We start from the raw sequence: 27,106 nt of genomic DNA on the forward strand, positions 1-27,106 counted from the left end.
GTCAGCGTGTATTGTGAGGCCTGCTCCCCCCCCCCCCCCCCGCTCCCTTGCAGGTTATTCCCAGCCCTTTTCCTCAACGTTCAACTTCCATCTTTTTCCTGAAATGAGCCTAGCTGTCTTATGCATACAAACATACACAGATGCCTTACATTGAACCTCACCAGTATCATTCCCTCTGTCTGGCAGAGGTGGTCAGAGACAGCTCTTTTCTTAGCCCTGCTATTTGAGAATTTTTCAGTGGCACTGCCAGCGATTGAACATCTCCTGTGCCAAGGAGCTACAGCATTGATGTAAGAAAATATGGGCACTATAAGGGAATGCCGCTCTCCTTGGGAGCATTCCGCGCATTGAGTATCTCAGCACGTTGGGATGAGTTCACGGGGCACTGGCTTTTTTTGGGTCGGATCCAAGTCTTCCGTGAACAAAGTCGCTTTCCGAGAACAATTTTTAACGCCTCCCCTAGCAACCCAAATCCTGACCCTACCCCGTACCCCTGAAAATCCGCTGCTGATGGACACCTAGATTCGAACACCCGAAACAAGATTTTGGGGGTATGCGCTTCTGAGAGGCAAAGCTGCCTTTGTCAGATACCGAAGGGATTTTCGCACAGAGCTGGAGGTGAGATTTCGTCCGGTTACCCTTCTAGCATCAGCCCCTCTTTGCCTAGCTTATTATTGTGAAGGGTCCCCAACTCTCAGTAGCGAATATCTTGGTTGGTGCAGAGAATTTCCAGAGAAGGGTGGTAAAATCACTTCTACAAATACACAATTTGTGATAGTCTGGATTTCACCTGTTGCCTTCAAATGATAAACCAAGTAACTTTAGAAAATATTAGACTACATACATCTTAGCTTTTTATATTGCTTTACATTGAGTTACAATGCCCACCTTTCCATGTTACCTTCTTGTTTCCCAGTCTGATTGGGGGTTTCTAAGGGAAGTGAATGAAGGAGGACTCACAAAAACAAAAAGCAGAAAAATTCAAAGGTGGAAAGCAAGGCTCTATAACAGGGATGGCCAACCTATGGTACCCCAGATGTTCATGGACTACAATTCCCATCAGCCCCTGCCAGCATGGCCAATTGGCCATGCTGTTAGGGACTGATGGGAATTGTAGTCCATGAACATCTGGGGTGCCATAGGTTGGCCACCCCTGATCTATAACAAACAGTGGCAGCTCTTTTTCTACACTGTTTAGTTACTTCAGTATTGAAATGACGGCATCTGAAATACACACAGTCTTAAAAGGTTATTTAGAGAGGAACAGTCATTGTGAATAGTTTTTTAAATCAACAGGCGTGCTCCTGTTCTTAAAAATACTGCGTCCTATCATTCCCTTTTGCAAATGGTGGCATACACCTTCTTCCAATGCAAGAGGCTTTTTTTTAGTGGAAAGCTCCTAGCAGTGGAGGAACAAGGCGTAGTAGTGAACGTAAGAACATAAGAACATAAGAACTAGCCTGCTGGATCAGACCAGAGTCCATCTAGTCCAGCACTCTGCTACTCGCAGTGGCCCACCAGGTGCCTTCGGGAACTCACATGCAGGAGGTGAAAGCAATGGCCTTCTGCTGCTGCTGCTCCTGAGCACCTGGTCTGCTAAGGCATTTGCAATCTGAGATCAAGGAGGATCAAGATTGGTAGCCATACCAATCTTCTCCTCCATAAATCTGTCCAAGCCCCCTTTAAAGCTATCCAGGTTAGTGGCCATCACCACCTCCTGTGGCAGCATATTCCAAACACCAATCACATGTTGTGTGAAGAAGTGTTTCCTTTTATTGGTCCTAATTCTTCCCCCCAGCATTTTCAATGTAGTAGGATATAACCCACCATATTTATTTAATGATCCTTCCCAGTCAGGGTTGGGTTTTTTTCCTCTTTTTCTGAAATTCCCCTTCTTAACATGAGACATTTCTTTTTGGGTTGCCAGGCGAACTACGAACAGCATGACGGCTTTGTGATCCTTCACGGCACAGACACAATGGCTTACACTGCCTCAGCATTGTCGTTTATGTGCGAGAATCTAGGAAAAACCATAATCCTGACTGGGTCGCAGGTAAGTGGTTTCCTTGAAAAGCCCTGAGAGTTAGAAGAAGAGTTGGATTTATACCCCACTTTTCCCTCCTGCAAGGAGAATCAAGGTGGCTTACAAGCTCCTTTCCCTTCCTCTCCCCACAGCAGTGGGGACTGTGAGACTTCCGAGGAATTGTGACTATCCCAAGGTCACGCAGCAGGAATGTAGGAGTGCGGAAACGCATCCGGTTCACCAGATAAGCGTCTGCTGCTCAGGTGGAGGAGTGGGGAATCAAACCCGGTTCTCCAGATCAGAATCCACCTGCTCTTAACCACTGCACCACGCTGGCTCTAAGTTCAGAAGCTGTTTGCCCTAAGTTAGGCCTGAGTTCAGCTGTTTGTCTTACTCAACTATGAGCAGATGTCGCTGAGGGGGAGCATATGAATTTTCAAAAGAAATGACCCAACCCTTGCAGCGACACTGGAGCAGATCTTATGGACAGATTCTGAGTTAGCTGGATGTCTGTGCTGCAGACTACATTTCCTCTTATGCTGTAACTTAATTTGGAAAGATCGGTGGCTTTCAACAGGTCCTTCTGCAAATGGGTGTTTTAGTGGAAGGGGAAACGCACGCTGAGGCAGAGGCGATCACGTTTGCACAGAATTTGTTCGCAGGATGCAGGACCTCGTTAGACGGGTGTTTACTGTCACCACATCAAGGAAGGGAACGTGAGAGTGTGAATTAGCATTATCCCCTAAAGCAGTGATGGCAAACCTATGGCACGGGGGCCAGAGGTGGCACTTGGAGCCCTCTCCGTGGTCACGCGCACACAGAGTTCGTCATGTGGGGGGTGGAAAATCGCCCCCCCCACACACACATCTAGGCTGGCCTGGGTCACTGAGCATGATGTGCGCGCATCGCGGTGAGCAGGGAGGACTCGGCTGGCGGGCCTGGTGCCTGTGCTCCGGGTGGCTGCTGCCCGAGGCGGGGGGGGGGGGGGGCAGAGGAGGCAGAGATGCTAGAGAGGCACAGCGCAGTGCACACAGGACTTGCTGGAGGCTAGAGCAGGCTGGCCCCTGCTCGAGCGGGTGGCGCTGAGGAAGAGGGAGCCAACCGGTTTTTTCTAAACTTTGGCACTTTGCGATAAATAAGTGGGGTTTGGGTTGCAATTTGGGCCCTTGGTCTCAAAAAGGTTCGCCATCACTGCCCTAAAGTCTATATGATGATTGTGCTATCCTCCGCCGGAGCCCAGTAGCCACTGTCGAAACCGGCCGAAATGTCAAAACAAGAAGCAAAGCCACAGATTTACTGTTGGATGGCCGTTCTTGTTGATACGTCTTACACCTTGAATTCACCCTCTCTCCTGCCCCCAAAATATGAAAAAAAATATATGCAAAAGGGAAGGATAATTTCATGAGGCGGGAGAGAATAATGTTTGATATTCAAAGGGAGAAATCCAACCATCTGCCATGGATTAGGATGAAGAAATATGTCCGAGTCCCAGTAAATCATACGATAAGAGAATGTTCCATAAATTATTCATGGCCTTGTATTTGCTTTGAGACAGGAGCTTCCTTTTTTTTTTCTCTTCCATTGCCTGTAATTTCTGTCTTTCTGCTTAGGTGCCCATATATGAACTGAGGAACGACGGCCGGTCCAATCTGCTGGTGTCCTTACTGATCGCTGGACAGTTCGTCATCCCGGAGGTTGGGTTGTCTACGCTGTCCCCAGTCTCCCCTTCCAGTTTTCTGCCGTGGAATCAAATGTGCTGCTATTGGGGAACTGCTAGTTTTGCCAGCTTGCCATAGAAATGAAAGCATTAAAAAAAAAAGCCAACTGGTGGTTGCCCTCGAGGGTCTTGAGCAGAAGTCTTTCCATCCCTGCTACCAGATCCTTTTAGAAGCGTTTGGATTTATATCCCCCCTTTCTCTCCTGCAGGAGACTCAAAGGGGCTTACAATCTCTTTGCCCTTCCCCCCGCACAATAAACACCCTGTGAGGTGGGTGGGGCTGAGAGAGCTCTAAAAAGCTGTGACTAGCCATGGGGTAGGCAACCTTTACCACCCAAAGAGCCATTTGGACCCATTTTCCACAGCCCCAAAGATCTACCGAGTCAGAGAGGCAGCTCTGCACAAAGTTGCCTCCGGTTCGGTCCCTCCACTCACCTTTCCTTCCAGCGCTGGGAGGTGGAGGCGCCAGGCAGGGAAACCCCCTCTGCCTGATGGAGCAGGCAGCTGCCTGCTCTGTGGAGCAGAGGGGGGATGGTGTCTGCCGCCTGCCCGGTGCCGCCACCTCTCCGCTGCGGGAGGCAGCGGCGCCGGGCAGAGTGGGGATGGCATCTGTGGCCTGCCCGGTGCCACCGCCTCTTGCGTTGTGGGAGGCAGCCGCCTGCTCCGTGGGGCAGAAGAGGCATGGCAGCTGCGGGGATGGCAGAGGCGGGATGGCGGCTGCTCTGGAGGGACACATCCACGCTACCCTCCAACCTCCAGGGGTTGGAGGGCAGCGTGGACATGTCCCTCCAACCCTCCAGAGCAGCGCTGGAAGGAGAGGTGAGTGGAGGGAACATGAAAAGTGGCGCCCTCACGCACAGAGCTGCCTCCGGTTCGGCCCCTCCACTCACCTTTCCTTCCAGCGCTGCTCTGAAGGGCTGGAGGGACACGCCCATGCTACCTTCCGACCTCCAGGCCACGTGGAGCCGCAGTATAAGGCTGAAAGAGCCGCATGCGGCTCCGGAGCCGCGGGTTGCAGACCCCTGGACTAGCCCAAGGTCACCCAGCTGGCATGTGTTGGAGTGCACAAGTTATTCTGGTTCACCAGATAAGCCTCCACTGCTCAAGTGGCAAAGCAGGGAATCAAACCTGGTTCTCCAGATTAACGTGCACCTGCTCTTAACCACTAAACCACGCTGGCAAATAAAGTGCCTCCTGCCTGGCCATTCGCTTGCATGCGGCTGCAACCCGGGATTTTTGAAAAGGATCGCTTCTTTAGGGATTTTCAAAAAACCCAGGTTGGGGGAAATAACACATGGCAGACGTGCCTTGGGGGCGGGATCTCCCCCCCCCCCCTGCAAACGGGTTTTTTAGCACCCTACACCCCTGTTTATTGGCCCATGCGGAAGGGGCCAGAGAGAGACTTTTTGTTTTGTTTTCAATTCTCTTTGAGATTTTTCTACTGTATTGGCTATTTTACGTTGAGGACTTTTAAAGATTTATCAGTGGTGTTTTACTGCTGATGGGAGGCAAAGTAGCATGGAATAGACTGATCTTAGAAGCCAAGCAGGGTCGGTTCTAAGATGGGTGACCACCAAGGAGGACTCTGCAGAGAAAGGCTTCTGCTTTTTGGCCACTTCCGCACATGCAGAATTATTCACATTCAATCCACTTTCACAGTTGTTTGACAGTGGATTTTGCTATTCCGCACAGTAAAATCCAGCTTCAAAGTGCATTGAAAGTGGATCGAAAGTGCATTATTCTGGATGTGTGGAAAGGGCCTCCACTTGCTTCAAAAGCCCCTTATTGGATAATTTGGTTTTGAGTTGTCAGTCCTTTGTTACCTTTATTATCAAGCACATTATCGGAGGAGGTGGGATACAAACATTTCAAACAAACAAATAGAAGTAATGTATTGCATTGCAGAGCAGAAAAGACATCTACTCCATCCCTCTGGCCAAATGGAGTAAAAATCACATAATGTGGTAAATGCTACTGTGGTCACCACTATCTTTTAGAGTGCAATGTCAACATTAGCCCAAATAAACTCAAAAATACACACGTTGCACTCTGGCTGTGTCCAATCTTATATATTGATCTTACATATAATTAAACAACTTAACACTTCTATTTGTATTTACATTTCCTTATTTCTCTGACAAAGTTCTTAAAGATACAGCATAAGTCTTCCAACTCTTATAACTAAACATAAATAATCACTTAGTCCATTCAATTCTTTGTTCAGAAACAAAGCTTCAGTTCCATATAGTCCATATTCCAATTCTGTAGGTTCTACATAAAAACGTCTCGCGCGTACAGAACGTTTTTCGTGTGTCTTCCTCAGTATGCCAGTATGTTCAATCAACTTCCAACAGTTCTTTGAGGCTTCTAATGGGTATATCTGAAATTAAAGTTACACAAATATATATAAATACTGAAATCAAAATTATGCCTATTCATCTATCTTTCTTGAACCAGTCCATTTCATCTCTCTTTCCTGCTACTGTGGTGCCATTTCATGATTGGCACTTGACGCATGACACGCCTTTAATCTTCCTCCTTCTTTTTAACGTCTTGGCCCCTTGGATCGGAACCTCAGAAGTTATTGGCAGTCCTTTCGAGCTGGGAAACCTGCTTGTGCTAAGAAATGCCACATGCAGTTAACTTTATATTTGGTTTCTGTTGTCTTTATAACCCAAATTATAAACTGCCAGATGTGGCATTTCTTCAAGCATACAGGATATGAACCTCCCCAACGTAATTCTCATTATATTTTAAAGAAAAAGGAAGACGAGTGTTTGTTTTTTTTAAAAAAAAATTAATTGGTTGGATCTTTTAATTATAAGGTTTGCACCCTGACAGGTTTCTTTTCTTGTCCTGTAGGTGTGCCTGTACTTTTATAATAAATTGTACAGGGGAAACCGGGTGACTAAGGTGGATACCGAGAGTTTCAAAGCCTTTTCCTCACCTAACCTGCCTCCACTTGCAAATGCTGAGGTTGATATTACAAGTAAGCGATGCTGCGATATTTCTCTGCAACAATATCATCTGTAACCCTTGCGTGAACGGTTGCAATGTGGGATTAGGGTTCTGAAATGTTGTCCACAGTATATGTGTGTGCGCGTGCTGTGTGTGTGTGTTGGCTTGCATGCGTGTTGTAAGCTAGTTTCGGGATACTACTCGAGGTTGCTTTGATAAGTACCTAGCTTAAAAACTGGCATGAGGATTCCCCATTGTCCGCACCTGTGAGTCTCTGTGTGGCTGCCCCACAGCTTATCCAAAGTATGGGATGGTATAGAACAGCGGTCTTCAAACTATGGCCCCCCAGATGCTCATGAACTACAATTCCCATCAGCCCTGCCACTTAGCCATGCTGGCAGGGGCTGATGGGAATTGTAGTCCATGAACATCTGGAGGGCCATAGTTTGAAGACCCCTGGTATAGAGGAGGGGGAGGAGTTTGGATTTATATCCCACCTTTCTCTCCTGTAAGGAGACTCAAGGTGACTTACAAGCCCCTTTCCCTTCCTCTCCCCACAACAGACACCTTGTAAGGCAGGTGGGGCTGAGAGAGTTCCAGAAAACTGTGACTAGCCCAAGGACACCCAGAAGGAATGTAGGAGTGCGGAAACACATTTGGTTCACCAGATATGCCTCTGCCACTCAGGTGGAGGAGTGGGGAATCAAACCCGGTTCTCCAGATTAGAATCCACCTGCTCTTAACCACCACCCCACGCAGTCTCTCAAGGCATGTGCTCTCGTGAGTCCTGTTTGCATCACTGCAGGCTTAATGTGCAGCCAGCTGGCACTCCCTGGATGGGATGATGCTATGTTGGATTACAGAGAATTTTTTAGCCATTACTTCAACAAGTTAGAACAGCTAGATTCGAGTCCGGTAGCACCTTGGAGACCAACAAGATTTTCAGGACACGAGCTTTCGAGATTCGACGCTCCAGCACTTAAAAGCTTGTTCCGTGAACATCTGGGTCTCTGTGGTGCTGCTGGTGTCCGGAGCTTTGGCCCTTGAAAGCTCATGCCCTGAAACTCTCGTTGGACTCTAAGAAGCCGCTGGACTTCAATCCAGCTCTTCTACTGCAGACCAACACAGCTACTCTCTGAAACTATGTTAACAGCAAAAGTGCTCTGGGTGAGGCAGGATCTTGCTGCTGGTGTAAATGCCCCTTAATGCGGTGTAAGTTAACTTTACCCTGGCGTGCCGCACAGCTACTTGAAGGCCAGGCACGAAAGCTGCTGTGCTGCCAACAGACCTCTGGTGTAGCAGCCCTGCCAGTGCTGATGGCAGAGGCATAGCTAAGGAAAATGGAGCCTGGTGCAAAATCTGAGTTTTGCGTGCCCCCCATGTTCATTTGTGTTTTTGAGTGGTTTTTCAGTTCCTGGCCTGCAGGGGGCGCAGTTTTTAGGCTAGCAGCACCAAAAAATTCAGGGTATCTTTAGGAGACTCTCCTGATGATACCACCCAGGTTTGGTGAAGTTTGGTTGAGGGGGTCCAAAGTTATGGACCCTCAAAGGTGAACCCCCCATCTCCTATTAGCTCCCATTGGAAACAATGGGGGATGGGACACCCCCTTTGGGAGTCCATAATTTTGGACCCCCTGAAACCAAACCTCACCAAACCTGGGTGGTGTCATCAGGAGCGTCTCCCAAAAAAAATCGCTGAAATTTTGGTACTGCTAGCCTAAAAACTGCGCCCCCTGCAGGCCAAAAACTGAAAAAACACTAAAAAATACAAAAAACAAGCCTGAATTTTTGCACGCCCCCCAGCGTGCGCCCAGTGCAATGCGCACCCCCAGGTCCCCTTGTAGCTTCGCCTCTGGCTGATGGGTACATTCCTAGGGGCAAAGCCCTTCCTGACTCCTTTGAGCCTGGGAATTCTGCCGTTTGAGGATGTAGACTTGCACCAGAAAAAGGGTGGTGTGGCCCATCGGGCTGCAGAGGGGCTTTTCATTGCCCTAAAGGAATATTCCTCGTTTTTTTGCTGGGTGCGGCGCCACAAACCTCTTTGGAGGCAGTAGGGCTGCACCGTTCCCGGCTGCCGCTCATCTATCCTGTCCCCCTCCCAACCCCAGGATTGCACGGCCTGGAAATTAATATCTTGCAAGCTTTCAGCAGTAGGATCCAGTGTTTAAAAGGGGCTTCTTCTTCTTTGTTGTACCTAATTACTTGTCCCAGAATCTCAGATGTGAACAGTGCTTTTTTAAGATCAGAAGATAATACGGGGATTGACAGAACAAGGCCTGGTCTGTCAGTATCTGACTGAAGCAAGGAAGGTGTGAGCCAGCTCCCTGAGCATCAGTATTGCATCATCATATTCTTTAGTTACATCACTCCCAGTACTGGAGGTCTGCCACAGTCTTCCTGATCATCCTTGGTATTGGATTGCTGCCTTGCTCTTTGATGGGTGTTGCTGAGCCCCATCATTTGTCTCAGAGCGACAGAGGAGACTCAAGGTGGATTAAAAGCTCCTTTCCCTTTCTCTCCTCACAACAGACATCTTGTGAGGCAGGTGGGGCTGAGAGAGTCCTGAGAGAACTGTGACTAGCCCAAGGTCACCCAGCAGGAGAATGTAGGAGTGCAGAAACACATCTGGTTCACCAGATAAGCCTCTGCCACTCAGGTGGAGGAGTGGGGAATCAAACCCAGTTCTCCAGATTAGAATCCACCTGCTCTTAACCACTACACCATGCTGGCTCTCTGGAAACCCCTTCAAGCCAAGCTCCTTGGCCAAGCACACCCTCTCTGAAGGGAGGAGCAATTCCACTAATCTGAGCGAGTTCTTGAAAGCAGCAGGCTTTTTGGTTAGGCAACCGGCTGGAGCCACGCTTGCAGTACAGGTTTGAACTCATTCGTTTAGCGGAGCGCAGCAGCTCCAAGAAGCGACGCCTCCCTAAGGAGGGGTGACCAAATTCCACATTGAGAAATCAAACCAGAAAGGCAACTTTCAATGAGATCCGTGCCCCAGACAAACTGCGGCGCTTGCTTCCCACCCCTGACCCTGCGAGGCGAGAGGCGAACCTGCCCCATTACGTCAGCTTGTGCCAGCTTTTGTTCTGAAGGCAGCCAAGAGGTGGGGAATTTTGAACAGCCGATGAGTAGAAGCCCTTGGAGGAGGCATGAGTGCGGTGGAGCAGTTCAGAGTCCCCCAACGGAGACTCAAGGGGCTTACAACATTCTCATTTTCTCTGATTTATTCTCAAAACAGCCTTGTGAGACCAAGAATGCAGGTGGCTGACTCAGAATCACCCAGCAAGTTTCCACAACAATGGGGGGATTTGACCCTCGGTCTCCCAGATCCAAGCCGAACCCCAGGCCGTCCTTATACATAATCCACTAAGGATTGTAACATTGTGATGACGATTCCCCAGTCCATGAGTGCTCAGGACTCACAAAGTGAGTCCTACGTGCCCATTGGTTGGAAGTGCATTTCTCGCATTCCAACCCCTCCCCCTCCCCCTCCCCCTCCCAACCCCAAACAACATGCCTGTTGCCGGGGCAGTGGTAGTTTGACCCCCCCACTGCCCTACAGCCCCCTCTACATTCCCCTGTGCCCTTTCCCAACACCCCCAACAATGCGCTAGGTCAGTCTCCATCCCATTTGGGTGTTAAGGGTGCAATTAGCAAGCTTGATTTGCATGGGTTGGGTGGGATCCACCCACTTAGCATGTGAGTAACCATGAAGATAGCATAATCAATTAGTGAGGGCATCTGCATTGTAGTAGCCTGGCCTTTTGATCCCTTTGATTTCTTACTTCCCAGAGTGGCGGGTGGTGTTTTGTGTGGTGTTCACTAGCCCTTTCATTGCTTACTACCTGAAGACATCCTTTGTCTGGGTGGTGTTCATTAGTCACTGTCTTAATTCTAGTGTTTTTCAGTACAGGTAGCCAAATACCAGGATTATTGTGCAGAGGAAGGCAATAGCAAACTGCCTCTTTTAGTCGCTTGCCTTGAAAGCCCTACTGGCTGGCCATACGTTGGCTGAGACTTGACAATGCTTTACACACAAAGGGAGGTCATGGGAGGATAGGTATCCCAATGTAGCCCAATTTTATCAGATCTCAAAAGCCAAGCAAGGTTGAGTCTTGGAAGGGAGACCTCTAAGAAAGGCTCTGCAGAGGAAGGCGATGGCAAACCAGCTCTGCTTTCAATTGTCTTGAAAGCTCCTTGCTGCCACCTGCGACTTGGTAGCACGTACATACATACGTACATACATACATACATATGTAGAGAAGGCAGGTGTAATTGTCAGGTGTTTCAGGCAGGTAGTTTGGGAGCTACTGGTTGGGGAAGCACATGCACAGTTGAGAATCTTGTCCAAAGAGACCAAAAGTGTGCAAAAGTCCTCAAGTTCTAGGAAATGGGAGTGAACTCTAGTTCAGGGCCTCGGTACCATAAGAATTGCTTCCTGCTAAATGTGCCTCCTTCTGAGAAGGCTCAGTTGAAACAGCTCCACCTTTTGGAGGAGAGACAACTTTGCTACAAGACACAGGGACTTCTTGGCAGTGACCCCCTTGTTATAAAATTGATTGTCTACAAAGGCCTGTTTGATTCAGACTCTTTCCCGCCCACACTATTATCAGTATTTTTTTATGAGAGATGCCGAGTATGGAGACAGCAATCCTAAGAACATTTTCCTGGAAATAACCCTCAATACATAAAATGTAACTAACTTCTGAGTAGACCTGTTTAGGCTTGCTCCCTAATCCTTGGTATATGTAAGGCTTGGGACTTGATGGACTAGTGGCATATCCTTACGTCCTCGCTCAGTTTATAGGTGCGAGTTGTATTGAATGCATTCCATGATCTCTGGCCGGAATTCCATTCCCTTTTTGACATGATTGCTTTGCTCACATATCAGTGTCTTACTCAGTCACTGTCATATCACTTTGTTGTTGTTGTTGTTGTTGTTGTTGTTGTTGTTGTTGTTGTTGTTGTTGTTGTTGTTGTTATTTATTCGATTTGGTAGACCACCCTACCCCCGAAGGGCTCGGGGCGGTTTACAAAACAATAAAACAAAATACATCGAATAAACTCAGTTAAAACAATAAATACATTAAAAACATTTGCCGCAGTAATCTTCTATAGTTAATTAATTAAAATGGATGGATTACATCCGGTATTTAACTTTAGCCTATCACTATGTGTATATGAGAGGTAAGAGATATGTCAGTCATTTCTAAATATATTCTTATTTTATTTATTTATTTATCTATTTTTTATTTATCTATTTTTTATTTATCTATCTATCTATTTATTTATTTATTTATTTATTTATTTATTATTTACTTACTTACTTACTTACTTACTTATTGTTTAGATTTTTATACCGCCCTATCCTCAAGGCAATGTACAACAAGAATCAACACAATATATTCATTAAAAACTTATTAAAATTCCATTAAAACAGCAGCTCATACGATAAAAGGCACCCGGTAGACCCATTTTTTAAGAACCCTCCCCAAAGAAAGGGGGGAAAGGCTGGGCCCCTCCATAAAAGGGCTACCCAGATGTAGAAGGGCAAAAAGGTTCTTATGTAAATAATATCATATATACATAGTGTTCATTTTTTAAATTAATTAATTTTTTTTGGTTGGATTTATATCCAGCCCTATCCCCAAGGGGCTCTGGGAAGGTTACAACATAGTTAAAAACATTCCATAAACATTAAAAGTTAAAATATAAATCTTAACCAATTAACAATTTTAAAAAACGCTGAGATAGATGATGTAAGTTTATCCTTCCCACCTTCCACCCTTCCTTCCTCCCCCTCCCCCCGGAGACCGAAAGATGTTATGCTGTTTTCAATCAATTTCGCAGGCTAGTTGGAAAAGGCCTGGTGGAACAGCCATGTCTTGCAGGCCCTGTGGAATTGACATACTTCCCACAGGAGACAATCATTTTATCTGGTCTAGTGCTGATAATCATTTTATCTGGTCTAGTGCTGTATTTTTACAGGCTCAAGAAAAATTAGCCTGATGCTGCTGCACAAGCAGAGGTATTTGCCTTACATATTTGTTTTGTTCTAAAGGGCTAGGTGTGAATGTTCTTGTGTTCTGAAAGGGTGTTTAGAAAGGTCATAAATAGATCACAAGATGGTGTGGGTGTGGAATTCATGTGGGGAAGATGGACTGCCTATCATTAAGGGTAGCCATGGGCAGTATTCAGCTGTGACCTTGCAGGAGGAAGTGATGTCCCTTCTGGGTGACACTAGGAATTTCCCTTAATCTCTGATAAAGACCATAGACACTAGCACAGGGGTCTGCAACCTGTGGCTCTCCAGATGTTCATGGACTACAAAAGCGCAGGGGTCTGCAACCTGCGGCTCTCCAGATGTCCATGGACTACATATCCCATCAGCCCCTGCCAGCATGGCCAATTGCTGGCAGGGGCTGATGGCAATTGTAGTCCATGGACATCTGGAGAGCCGCAGGTTGCAGACCCCTGCACTAGCAGAAAATCCTTGAACAGAAGTCCCCAACATGGTATACACTGGCTCCATGGCACCCATTGATACCTTTCTTGATGCCCACCAAGTGTTTTTAGAAAGTGTGTGTGGCCCAGGGTCCTTTTGCCGAGCAAGGCTTTTGATTGGCCACTGGAGATTTGATTGACTGCACAGTTTTTTTAAACTTTGCTTTGACAACAGCTTCTATCACAGCACACAGATCTTCAATCTGTGACTGAAGGGAAGCTGTGACCCCCATTTTTGGGAGCCATTTTGTGTCTGCACCCACCACACTGTTTCAGAATTCCACAAGTGCTCGAAGACTCAAGAAACTAGGGACCCTGGCCTAGAATTGCCCTTGTGGGTCACCTTAGCAAAAAGGCTGAGAACTACTGTTCTTTCATCCTATCTGAGGTAAAAACACTGAGAAAGACAAACCACGTACATATGCCCAGCGTGATGTGGTTAGAGGGCTGGCCTAGAACTGGGGTGGGGGAAATCAAGATTCGAATCCGTGCCTCAGGATGATCTCGGGCCACACCCTTTCAGCCTAACCTCTCTCACAGAGTTGCGAGGGTAAAAATGGAGGACGGAAGAAACATGCAACCACTCTGAGCTCTTTGGATGATGAGTCAGGTGAAAATGTGACAAGCAGACAAAAACCGCTTTACAAGTTAGGTTGGGTAGATATGCAAGTTGACATTTTTGTAAGGTCGCACCTGTAAAGTGTAAATGCAGTAAATACCTGGGAACCCTGAGAGGGTGGAAAACAGGCATAAATGCATTTTAAATGAATATAACAGCTGGTGACCAAGGTATTGTACAGCTGTGCTAGCTGAGCCAAGATTTGCTGCATTTCCTTATTGTATGAACACAGTGGCAGGTTGGCCTTTGCTGTCCTTTGTGGGCAGGGCTCCTTCTTTCTCATAACGTCTTACCGTGGACCATATGTTCATATGTTATATTAACGCCAATCTTCATGCTGATGGAATTCATTTGGATGGAATAAGTATTATCAAGTTTTCCCGATGAGCCTTTTGTTAGCAATTATGAAATGAGCTTCTAACTCCATTGCTGGTTCTACCCACGTACCAGTGCTTTGAAAAGGGCTTGAACAGATTTATGGGGGAGAAGTCGATCTATGGCTACCAATCTTGATCCTCCTTAATCTTGGATTGCAAATGTCTTAGCAGACCAGGTGCTCAGGAGCAGCAGCAGCAGCAGGCCATTGCTTTCACCTCCTGCATGTGAGCTCCCAAAGGCACCTGGTGGGCCACTGCGAGTAGCAGAGAGCTGGACTAGATGGACTCTGGTCTGATCCAGCTGGCTTGTTCTTATGACAGGGATGCTCGATTGCTTGTGCTCCTGCAATGCAACCAGCAGGCTAGTTCTTATGTTCTTATGTTCTTAGTGTGCGACATCATTGCTGATTTGGGACTATTGGCTACCGTTTATGAACTAAAAATAACCAATTTTCCTATTGGAGGGCCTTGGTAGAACAATTGAGGATTTCCAACAGCATTGAAAAGATTCCCAAGAGACTTTGGCCGATTCCTGGAGATCCCGGGAGACTTGGATAGAACCTTTCTTTCTATTGAATGATTGTTAAATTAACTTATTTCCTCTTTATTGTAACACGTTTAAGTGTTATATTCATACATCGGTTAATTAGAGGTATTATAAGTAGAGATTTTGTAAGAGGGATAGATGATGCTTGAGAACTTGTTGGTATGAATGTGGTGTATTGCATGAATGGGTAACTGGTTGTTATATTAATTTTCTGCACCATTAAAGGATTTTTTGCACTTTGTAATATCGAGATCTTCAGAGGCACCCCACGGCGAGATGTGTTCCTCTGACGTTTCTGCTTGCAAACATGTGCGTGTTCATCTGAATAGGGTTAGTCGGTGGTGGGATTCAGCCTGTTTGCACCTATCTGGTAGAACCGGTAGCTAATTTTTTGTCTAGTTCAGAGAACTGGGACTTGACCTGGGGCGTACAGACTGCCGTGGTGGTTAAGAAGGCCCAGCAAAGACTGTACTATCTGAGACTTTTAAGGAAACAACAACTGAATGGAAAACTCCTGGTGTCCTTTTACCACTGTGCTATAGAGAGTGTCTTAATCTACTGCATCTGTGTATGGTTCTCCAGTTGCACAGTGGCAGATAGGAAGGCGCTCCAAAGGGTGATCACTACTGCACAGAGGATTACCGGCTGCCCTCTCCCCTCCTTGGAAGAACTCTATAATTCCCGAAGCCTAAAGAAAGCCCAAAATATTCTGAGAGACCCGTCTCATCCAGCACACTCTCTTTTTGAACTGTTACCATCGGGCAGACGATACAGGTCTATCAAAACTAGGACAAAGACGCTTAGAGATAGCTTCTACTCTAGAGCTGTGGCTATGCTAAACTCCGCGGCTTCGTGTTGATGTGTTTGGGGCTGTGTAGGGATGGGTGGAGGAAGGGGAAAGGGAGGGTGGGGTATGAGTCTGAAATTGTGTGCATCGAGGAATGCTGCTGTAAATTTCGTTGTGCGTGCACAATGACAATAAATGTTTATGCTTATGCTTAGTTCAGAGACCTGGTGTAATCCCACCATTGAGTCCTCTCGGGATCGGTTGTTAAATTATTTGAATCCTACCACTGGGGTTAGTGCAAAAAAAGTAATGAGGCCACATTGGCCAGTAAGCGCGGGGACAACGCGCTGGGGAAGTGCAGAGAGGCGGACGCCAGACACGCACCATGCACAGGTTTATGCGTCCCCACGTCTTTCTGCATGCAGCAACTCTGCCAGTCTTTCCAGATTATTTACACGCTGTTGTCTGCAGTGCGTGGATAGTGAGCTTCCCTGGAATTAATAACGAATGATTTGGCATTTAGTAATGGAACTCAAGAGTGACTATTAGTTAAACTGCTGGCATCTGGTTTGAAACATATAATCACACTTAATTGAATCATTGCCATTTTATTTAATCACTAGTAACTGCATTATAAACTCCAGAGATGATTAGTGGTAAGAGTAACAACATCTGTCTTTTAAACATGTGTGAAATATGTGTCACGTTGACAACCGGCAAGGTGGCTTGGCTGAGGGTTCCCTCCCCCCCCCTCCCCCGCCCCCGGCGCATGTTAATAGAGTTGCCCTTGTTAAGTCAAAGGAAGTTTGGATTTAAATAGCAGATTGTGTTTTTATGCACTAGAGTACCTTCATGCCGTGCTAGTGCAAAGCACATAAACACTGAAAACCGGCTGGTTCAGTAGCGCAGAACTGTGACATAGCCGGGCACCGTGGCTCACCATTGAAGATTAGTCTGGGAGTACAGTCTGTATCAAAATTCGGCAGTTTATTGAATCCTCACAGGGGAGAGCACCGCACCCGTTGGATGGGATCCAAGTCCGTCAGTGAGCAGATGGCACTTCTGCTTGTGCACGGGAGGCTCTGCAGTTTGTCGTGCGGTCCCCTCTGCTACTGCGTCCCACGCTGATTCCGAGAGTCTCCTGACCTTTAGGAGCAGCTTTCAGGATGGTGTGGAGGTCGTGCCCTGACCTGCATGGTTACCCCAACTGTGTTCAGTTCCCCCAAGACAAGGTTACCCCAACTGCGTTCAGTTCTGGGCACCGCAATTTAAGAAGGATATTGACATGCTGGAACGGGTCCAGAGGAGGGCAACCAAAATGTTAAAAGGTCTGCAATCCATGCCCTACGAGGAGAGACGTAGGAAGCTGGGGATGTTTAGTCTGGAGAAGCGAAGGTTAAGGGGGGACATGATAGCTATGTTTAAGTATTTGAAGGGATGCCATGTTGAAGAGGGAGCAAGCTTGTTTTCTGCTGCTCTAGAGACTAGGACACGGTGTAATGGATTCAAGGTGCAGGAAAAGAGATTCCACCTAAACATTAGGAAGAACTTCCTGACCATCAGGGCTGTTCGACAGTGGAATTCACTGCCTCGGAGAGTGGTGGAGTGAGTCTCCTTCTTTGGAGGTTTTTAAACAGAGGCTGGATGAACATATGTCGGGAGTGCTTTGATTGGGTGTTCCTGCATGGCAGGGGGTTGGACTTGATGGCCCTTGGGGTCTCTTCCCACTCTATGATTCTACGATTCTACGATTTTAATTTTTCCAGATCTCAGAAGATAAGTAGGGTCTGCCCTGGTTAGTATTTCAGTGGTAAACCCCCAAGGAATGACTATGGATGGGATCGTATTTGGATGAGAGGCCACTAGGGCCGCTGTGCAGAGGAAGGCAACGGCAAAGCACTTCTGTTTCTTGCCTTGAAAACCCTACAGGATCGCTGTGAGTGGCTGGAACTTGACAGCACTTCAAACACACATGCATGGAGATCACACGAGATGAGGGCCAAACTGGAGACCGCAGTGGCACGCTCACATCCTGCAATGGATAATTTAGAAGAAGAAGAGTAGAAGAGTTTGGATTTATATCCCCCCTTTCTCTCCTGCAGGAGACTCAAAGGGGCTGACAATCTCCTTGCCCTTCCCCCCTCACAACAAACACCCTGTGAGGTGGGTGGGGCTGAGAGAGCTCCGAGAAGCTGTGACTAGCCCAAGGTCACCCAGCTGGCGTGTGTGGGAGTGCCCAGGCTAATCTGAATTCCCCAGATAAGCCTCCACAGCTCAGGTGGCAGAGCTGGGAATCAAACCCGGTTCCTCCAGATTAGATACACGAGCTCTTAACCTCCTACGCCACTGCTGAAAAGTAACCTCCTGAAAAGGCCTGAAAAGTAACAACACCCCCTCCCCACCCAGGACTGAGTCTGCAGTACTGGAAAATTATTAACTATTCCCCACGTGTCTTTTTCCTGATTGAAGTTGGTTCCCTGAGCTTCTACGGAAAAAAGGTTCCTTTATTGTGCCTGTTTTTTCTTAGCATAGCTAAAAACAGCTGGGGAGGGAACTATCAGGTTCAACAGGGAGAACAGCTGAATGACTTCGCCCCTGCGGTGTGGCCCAAGTCTAAATCAGATTCCCTGGCAGTTGCCGAATGTAGTAAAATTATACGTTGGGGCTCTCCAAAATCATGTGTTGCTTGGCCTGAAAAAGTATATGCCCAAGGATTCAAAGGTGGGGAGGTGTTTTTAAGCGGAGGGTGTCAGGAATGCCCATAAAAATGAAATATTCTGTTTTCTTTATTGTATCCACAGTTAATTGGGAAACAGTATGGAGATCAAACACCACCAAGAAGTTTGAGGTTCATACCAACATGAACAGCAACGTTGGGCTGCTGCGGATCTTCCCTGGGATCACCACTGCAGCGGTAAATTTCCCCTGACTTTATTGATTTACTTAATTTTATACCCCTCCTTTCTCCCCAATGGGGACCCAGATCATCATTCTCTCCTCCTCCGTTTAACCTCACAACAACCCCATCCAGTTAGTTAGGTTGAAAGTGTATGATTGGCCCAGAGTCACCCAGCAAGCTTCCGTGGCAGAGGGCGGGATTTAAACCCAGAATTCCCAAATCCTAGTCTGACACCATGGTGGCTAGAAGCATCTCTACGGCCCCTTCCGCACATGCGGAATAATGCACTTTCAATCCACTTTCAATGCACTTTGCAGCTGGATTTTACTGTGCGGAATAGCAAAATCCACTGGCAAACAATTGTGAAAGATCATCTGAAGATGCCAGCCACAGATGCAGGCGAAACGTCAGGAGAAAATGCTACTAATGCCATAAGCCCGGAAACCACACAACACCCCAGTGATTCTGGCCATGAAAGCCTTCGACAATAAGTTGTGGAAGTGGATTGCATGTGCGAAAGGGGCCTCTGTCACACAGTACTTCATCCACTGCAAACTGTCAGTGCTGACTAAGTTTCTATCCCAGCTTATCTCTTTCTTCAGCGTGTTTTCTCCATGAATTTTATGTACATATATCCCAACTTGTGAGATTGAGGCTGTAAATAGCAGCATTACCTGCTCTCCCATTATGAAAAAGTAATGCCATGTTAATTTTTTGTAAAATATCTGAACACCCCGTTATCTAGATTCCCTGCGAGCTCCATTATTAGTATGATTATCCTGTTCAAAGGTATGCTTGTGATTATCCATACGTTCTGGATTGACCCTGAGAATGAATGAAGCTGCGTTCCGTTAGCATGGCCCCAAATATCTTTTTAAAATCTTCCAAGAGCTGCCTTCTTCCTGTGATGGAGAATTAAAAAAACACAGAAGAAGAGGAAGAGGAAGAGGAAGAAGAAGAAGAAGAAGAAGAAGAAGAAGAAGAAGAAGAAGAAGAAGAAGAAGAAGAAGAAGAAGAAGAAGAAGAAGAAGAAGAAGAAGAAGAAGAAGAAGAAGGGGAAGAGAAGAGGGGAGGGAAGGGGAAGGGGAAGGGGAAGAAGAAGGGGAAGAAGAAGAAGGGGAAGAGGAAGAGGAAGAAGAAGAGGAAGGAGGAGGAGGAGGAGGAGGAGGAGTTTGGACTTATACCCCACCTTTCTCTCCTGTAAGGAGACTCAAAGGGGCTTACAAGCTCTTTTCCCTTCCTCTCCCCACAACAGACACCTTGTGAGGTAGGCGCGGCTGAGAGAGTCCTGTGAGAACTGTGACTGACTCAGGATCACCCAGTAGGAATGTAGGAGTGCAGAAACACATCTGGTTCACCAGATAAGCCTAATTTCTGCAACAGGATATACTTTGGAATTGAAACATAGAAACATAAAACTGAAAAAGCACCCGGTAGGGTCATCTAGTCCAACCCCCTGCACAATGCAGGGAAATTCACATTTCCCCCCATTTCCCCAGTGGCCCTGTCTCTATGCCCACGGGAAGGCAAATAAACCTCCGGTTCAGCGTTTGACCTGCTAAGATCCTTTTCGCATGCGCTACTGCCAAGAGGAGCCCTGTGGTGCAGAGGGCTAAGCTGCAGCACTGCAGTTCAAGCTGTGTTCACGATCTGAGCTTGATTCCGACAGAAGTCAGTTTCAGGTAGCCAGCTGAAGGTTGACTCAGCCTTCCATCCATCCCAGGTCTGTAAAATGAGTACCCAGCTTGCTGGGGGTAAAATCTAGACTATTGGCGAAGGTCATAAGAACATAAGAACAAGCCAGCTGGATCAGACCAGAGTCCATCTAGTCCAGCTCTCTGCTACTCGCAGTGGCCCACCAGGTGCCTTTGGGAGCTCACATGCAGGAGGTGAGAGCAATGGCCTTCTGCGGCTGTTGCTCCCGAGCACCTGGGCTGTTAAGGCATTTGCAGTCTCAGATCAAAGAGGATCAAGATTGGTAGCCATAAATCAAGATTGGTAGCCAGGTCATGGCAAACCGGCCTGTCAACAAAGTCTGCCAAGTAAACATCATGATGTGACATCCCCCCATGGGTCAGTAATGGTGCTAGCACAGGGGACTACCTTGTCCTTCCCTTACTGCTAAAATGAGTCTCCCCAGTCTGATAACAATGCATTTGATTATTATTATGTTTACTCTTCACAGCTGTCAGTTCTTTATCTGGTGGTTGGCCTTTCATTGCAATTCAAGTCCCACCCAGAGGCCTAGGACATTGTCATATATTGGCATAGAATTTGTGCAGATCCTAGCAGGACTGCTTTCACATCCTGCATGTGAGCTCCCAAAGGCACCTGGTGGGCCACTGCGAGTAGCAGAGAGCTGGACTAGATGGACTCTGGTCTGATCCAGCTGGCTTGTTCTTACGTTCTTATGAATCAGACAGATGCCGATTTTGTCAATGTGAAGGTGTTCTAAGTGCAGCCCCGGTGTTTTTGGAACGGTGCCCAGGGTGCCGATTACCACCGGGACTGCCTCAGCGGATTTGCGCCGCAGTTGCTGAATCTCTACCTTCAAATCATGATATTTAGTGACCTTCAAATGGCTCACAACTGCAATCTATCCGAGCAGCACATGTGCGGCAGCAGGGCTCCCGAGAGTCATGTGGCATTCAGTAGAGCATAGTCCCCTTCCCCGCTTCTCTGTCCCTCCGGGCATCGTGAACATATGGAATTACAAACAGGACACTGGAGGGATACCTTCATCTTTGCTCATCCTCTGCCCCCCAAACGGTCTTCATGAAAATGATTGTGGACTGTACATTACCTGGGAGCCCCGTGGTGCAGAATGGTAAGCTGCAATACAGTAGTCAAAGCTCTGCTCACAACCTGACCTTGATCCTGACGGAAGTCAGTCTCAGGTACCTGGCTCAAGGTCGACTCAGCCTTCTATCCTTCCAAGGTCAGTAAAATGAGTACTCAGCTCTCTGGGGGTTAGTTGTGTAGCTACAAGGGGGCAGGGGGGCTGCGCCACACCTTGGACATGTGCCATTGGGGGTCATGCGGGGGCCGGAAAATCACTTCCCCCCACCCCACCAGGCGCCCCGCCCCCCCTCTTGTGACCCCCCTTACCTCAGTAGCAGCCTGGCCCTGGGGCCCGGCTGGTGGGGCTGCGTGTTGGTCTGTGGGTGGGAACTAGACTTCCCAGGGGACCTTGTGAGCCTCCTTCCCACCTGCCCCAGGGAGGACTCTACAGGAGTTGGGACTCGCAAGGTCTCCTGGGAAATGTAGTTCCCACCCACAGACCATCACAAAGCCCCACCAGCCAGACCCCGACTGAACTAAGGTAAAGGAAGGGGGGGGGGTGCCATTTGGCCCTGGCACCATTTCCCCCACACACACCTCTGCTGGGCGTAAAGTGTAGACAACTTGGGAAGGCAATGGTAAACCACCTTGTCAACAAAGTCTGCCTAGTAAATGTCACGATGTGACTTCACCCCACGGGTCAGTAATGACTTGTTGCTTGTGTAGGGGACTATGTTGACCTTTACTTACTGCCAAGATGACTCTCCCCAAATTCGATAATTGTGCATTTAATTTTTCCTACATACGTGCAGAACTTTACATTTCTCTTTGTTGAAATTCATTTTGTTTGTTTTAGTCCAGTTTTCCAGCCTGTCAAAATCATCCTGAATCTCGATTCTTCATCTACTGTATTTGCCATTCCCCCCCACCCCCCCATTTAATATCACACGGAAGTTAAGCAAGCATCCTCTCTGTTCCTTCATCTAAGTCACAGGTGTCAAACTCGCGGCCCTCCAGATGTTATGGACTACAGTTCCCATCACCCCCTGCCAGCATGATGCTGGCAGAGGATGATGGGAACTGTAGTCCATAACATCTGGAGGGCCGTGAGTTTGACACCTATGATCTAAGTCATTTATAAAGATGTTGAGCAACACAGGACCCGGGACACATCCCTGAGCACTCCACTTTGTCAGTCCTGTCCAAGAGGACGAGGAACTATTAAGAGGAAGGGCTCTTTGGGTGCAATCTCTCAACCAGGGACCTAACAGGAATAGGATCCAAATCACATTTTACCAACTTGTCAACAAGAATGTCACATGGAACTGTAAAGCCTTACTGAAACCAAGATAAACTGTGACCACAGCATTCCTTTGATCCAACAGAGCAGTAAACAAAGAGATAAGATTAGTCAGATATGCCCTATTCTTGAGGAACTCTTAGTAATCGCAGCCAGCTTTCTAAATACTCAAGGACCAGTTGTTTGATGATGTATTCTACAATGGTTATTGTTTGTCAGTTGTGCTTTCAGCACTGGTGGTGTTTTTCAGAGTACAATAAAACAGCTCGCTGCCCAGGCACTTATTATCTCCAGTATGAGAGCCAGTGTGGTGTAGTAGTTGGACTAATGTCTGGGAGACACAGGTTCGAACCCCCGCTCTGCCATAAAAGCTTGTTGGGTGACCATGAGTTGAGAAGGTTGTAACACTGAGAAAGGGAGGATGTTGTATGTCATGTTGGGTTCCCATTAGGGAGAAAGTGCTGTATAAATGAGATAATAATAAGACACAGAAGGAGAAAGTGAAGAAGAAGAAGAAGAGGAGGAGGAGGAGGAGGAGGAGGAGGAGGAGGAGGAGGAGGAGGAGGAGTTTGGGTTAATACTCTGCTTTTCTCAACTGTAAGGGCTCAAAGAAGCTTAGCATTGCTTTCCCTTCCACTCCCCACAACGGACACCTTGTGAAGTGGGTGAGTTGAGAGAGTTCGGAGAGAACTGTGACTAGCCTACCATCACCCAGCAGGCTTCACATGTAGAAGTGGGGAAACAAACCTGGTTCACCAGATTAGTCTGTCACTCATGTGGAGGAGTGGGGAATCGAGTTCTCCAGATTAACCACTACACCACTCTGCCAAAAGAAGGGAGGCGAAAATTGGGATAAATAGGGGAAGAACCAGGGGGCATACATTGAAAATGCTGGGGGGGAAGAATTAGGACTAATAAAAGGAAACACTTCTTCTCGTAACGCGTGATTGGTGTTTGGAATATGCTGCCACAGGAGGTGGTGATGGCCGCTAACCTGGATAGCTTTAAAAGAGGCTTGGACAGATTTATGGAGGAGAAGTCGATCTATGGCTACCAGTCTTTCCTCCTTGATCTGAGATTGCAAATGTCTTAGCAGACCAGAGTGCTCGGGAGCAGCAGCAGCAGAAGGCCATTACTTTCACATCCTGCACGTGAGCTCCCAAAGGCATCTGGTGGGCCACTGCAAGTAGCAGAGTGCTGGACTAGATGGACTCTGGTCTGATCCAGCAGACTCTTCCTTTGTTCTTATATATTCATTCCAGTAGCAGCTTAGGCGTAGTTTAGAGTGTGTGCCCACGGGAGAAAGGTGGATTTTGAAAGGGGAATTTGTTACCATGTTTTTCTCCAATGCAGGTGAAGGCATTTCTTCAGAGTCCAATGGAGGGAGTTGTACTTGAGACCTACGGAAGCGGAAATGCCCCCAATAACCGTCCAGATTTACTAGAGGAGTTGAAGCAGGCAACCGATCGCAACGTAGTGATACTGAATTGCACCCAGTGCTTGCGAGGATCTGTGTCTTTAGTCTACGCCACGGGAAAGGTGAGAAAAATTGAGTCTGCTGCATATGTAGTGTTGTGTCTGCGGTTAGGATCTGTTCAATCAACACAGTTTAGGTAGGGAATGAAGCAGAAATGTTTTGGTTTGGGATGGATATACAGTTATACCTTCCATGAATTTTGATTGAGTCATGTTGGACTCTGTGACACTTTACTGAAGAACAGATTTGTTGAAGCTTATGTTTTTGTGGGATGGGGTTCATTTTACTACCGTGTTGCCCCAAAAATAAGACAGAGTTGTATATTAATTTTTTGCTCCAAAAGATGCATTAGGGCAGTGGTGGCGAACCTTTGGCACTCCAGATGTTATGGACTACAATTCCCATCAGCCCCAATTGGCCATGCTGGCAGGGATGATGGGAATTGTAGTCCATAACATCTGGAGTGCCAAAGGTTCACCACCACGGCATTAGGGCTTATTTTCAGGGGATGTCTTATTTTTTTCCCGTGATTTTGCACCCCCCCCCCCACGTGACCAGATCAGCTGCACCGGGGAATCTGTAACTAGGGCTTATTTTTGGAGTAGGTCTTATTTTTAAGGAAACAGGATAGGTGTAAAATGAAATAAACAGCCAACATTCTCAAGTCAAAGAAGGCATAAAGAGGAGGCTGGTACCCAGTGAACACAATAACAACGGCAACCAAAAAGTTCTTTGTGGTTGTAGTTATCACATTTTCTAGTCAGCTGACTGTTGTGAGTTTTCTGGGCTGCGTGGACAAGATCTGGTAGTTTTTGCTTCTAACGGTTCACCTACATCTCAGGAAAAACACATCTCGCTGTGACATTCCTCTGAAGATGTCAGCCGTAGAAGCAGGCGAAACGTTAGGATCAAAATCTACCAGAGTATGACCACACAACCTGGAAAACCCACAACAGCCAGTTGATTCAAACTGTGAAAGGTTTTGACAGTACATTCTCAAGTCCTTATGCTGGTTCCACAAAGAAGTAACAGTCTTGCTGTAAATTCTGAGATCAGTTTCAGTAAATTGTGTTACAAGAACGCATTGTAACACACACACAAATCACAAGGAAAGCTGGTTTAGATTTGGATGAAGGTGGGGTGAGAACCGATGGAAGGAACATTTTGAGATATGTGGATGACACCACATCACTGTCAGAAAAAAAGCTTGGATGAAGGTTAAAGCAGAAATTGCCAAAACAGGATTACAGCTGAACGTCAAGAAGACAGAAGTCATGATTACTGGGGAGTTGCACACCTTTTAGGTTGACGATGAAGAAATGGAAATTGGTCCAAAGTTTCTCTTCCTTGACTTCATCGGCAACCAGAAGGGAGACTGCAACCAGAAATTAGGAGGAGACTGAGACAGGGAAGGGAAACCAGGAAGAAGCTATAGAGAAGCTATAGAGAAGAGCTGTTCCGCCGGGCCTTTGGAGGAACCCCTTCCTGTGGTGCCCCCTTCCTGTGGCCCCTGACATCTGGGCCATTTGTCATCTAATGAGACTCGCCATGCCTCCCTCTTTGGGGGGGAGGGAATTTTAAAATTGGAATGCTGGATGCCACTCTATTTCATTGAGATTCTTGTATAATCCTTGGAACTAAATTTTTAATTTTTTATCGCTGCTTTTAAATGTTTAACTATTTTATATTGTATCCCTATATGCTGTACACCGCCCAGAGCCCTTCGGGGATGGGGCGGTATAAAAGCCTAATAAAATAAAATAAATAAATAAATAAAAAGATCCTTATGTGTTACCGGTGACCAAGATCATGATAATAGATACTATACTATTCCCCATTAATAATTAGCATAGGAATGAAAGTTGGGCAATGAAGAAAACTGCCAAAAAGAAAGCAAATTCGTTTGAAATGTGTCAGAGGAGAGTTTTACGGATACCGTCGACTGCCGAAAAAGACAAAGGCTGGAACTTGCAGTTTTAATTCGGCATTTTTCTATTATCCCCCCGAGTTGACCAGCCGCTCCCACAAATTTACAGTGCTTTAAGTAGAGCTCACAGTTTTTGTGCCTACCAGATCCTACAGTGGACTGTGGTGATGTGAGAAGCTATATCTCCTCTTTGCCTCTTATTAACAGGCCGACTCATAGCAATGTCGCTACCTTTCTAATCACAGGCTCTTTTTATTGGCTTTTCCTAGAAGTGTGTTGACACTTAAGTTTCCTCTAGGAACAGAAGTATTGTGTCTGTCCCTGTAATAATGTAAAGGAATGAAAGGACGAAGTATCAGGTGCACATAATCGATATGAGTTTAAGTTGCTCCCTTTGAAAGCGTGAAACTACTAGATTATGTGGTCATTCTACAGGAACGGCTGCCTATAATCTGATCTAATGTGGCAGGTGTAATTTGAGGGTTGCTGGTTCAGAATCTTGCCTTTGCACTGTAGTTAGGGAGTGTGACTGGCCCAGCGGCACCCAGCAAGTATCCATGGCATGAGTGGGGATTCGAACACGGGCCTCATAAGAACATAAGAACATGCCTGCTGGATCAGACCAGAGTCCATCTAGTCCAGCACTCTGCTACTCGCAGTGGCCCACCAGGTGCCTTTGGCAGCTCACATGCAGGGTGTGAAAGCAATGGCCTTCTGCTGCTGCTGCTCCTGAGCATCTAGTCTGCTAAGGCATTTGCAGTCTCAGATCAAGGAGGATCAAGATTGGTAGCCATAGATCGACTTCTCCACAAATCTGTCCAAGCCCTTTTTAAAGCTATCCAGGTTAGTAGCCATCACCACCTCCTGTGGCAGCATATTCCAAACACCAATCACACGTTGCGTGAAGAAGTGTTTCCTTTTATTAGTCCTAATTCTTCCCCTCAGCATTTTCAATTAATGCCCCCTGGTTCTAGTATTGTGAGAAAGAGAGAAAAATTTATCTCTCCTACCCCATGCATAATTTTATAGACTTCAATCATATCCCCCCTTAGCCGCCTCCTCTCCAAACTAAAGAGTCCCAAACGCTGCAGCCTCTCCTCATAAGGAAGGTGCTCTAATCCTTCAATCATCCTCGTTGCCCTTCTCTGCACTTTTTCTATCTCTTCGATATCCTTTTTGAGATGTGGC

General features: G+C 46.9%; 1 protein-coding gene across 1 annotated transcript in view; it reads left to right on the top strand.

The window, feature by feature from the left end:
* Positions 1–27,106, top strand: part of ASPG (asparaginase) — a 100,619-nt gene that overhangs the window by 23,955 nt on the left and 49,558 nt on the right. Inside the window, exons 4-8 of the mRNA XM_048485380.1 lie at positions 1,928–2,053; positions 3,634–3,717; positions 6,603–6,729; positions 18,336–18,448; positions 23,868–24,053. Of these exons, the coding sequence (XP_048341337.1) occupies positions 1,928–2,053; positions 3,634–3,717; positions 6,603–6,729; positions 18,336–18,448; positions 23,868–24,053 (636 nt within the window). The remainder of the gene's footprint in view (positions 1–1,927; positions 2,054–3,633; positions 3,718–6,602; positions 6,730–18,335; positions 18,449–23,867; positions 24,054–27,106) is intronic.

Source organism: Sphaerodactylus townsendi, linkage group LG02 (assembly GCF_021028975.2).
Source record: "Sphaerodactylus townsendi isolate TG3544 linkage group LG02, MPM_Stown_v2.3, whole genome shotgun sequence".
Taxonomy (NCBI): Eukaryota; Metazoa; Chordata; class Lepidosauria; order Squamata; family Sphaerodactylidae; genus Sphaerodactylus; species Sphaerodactylus townsendi.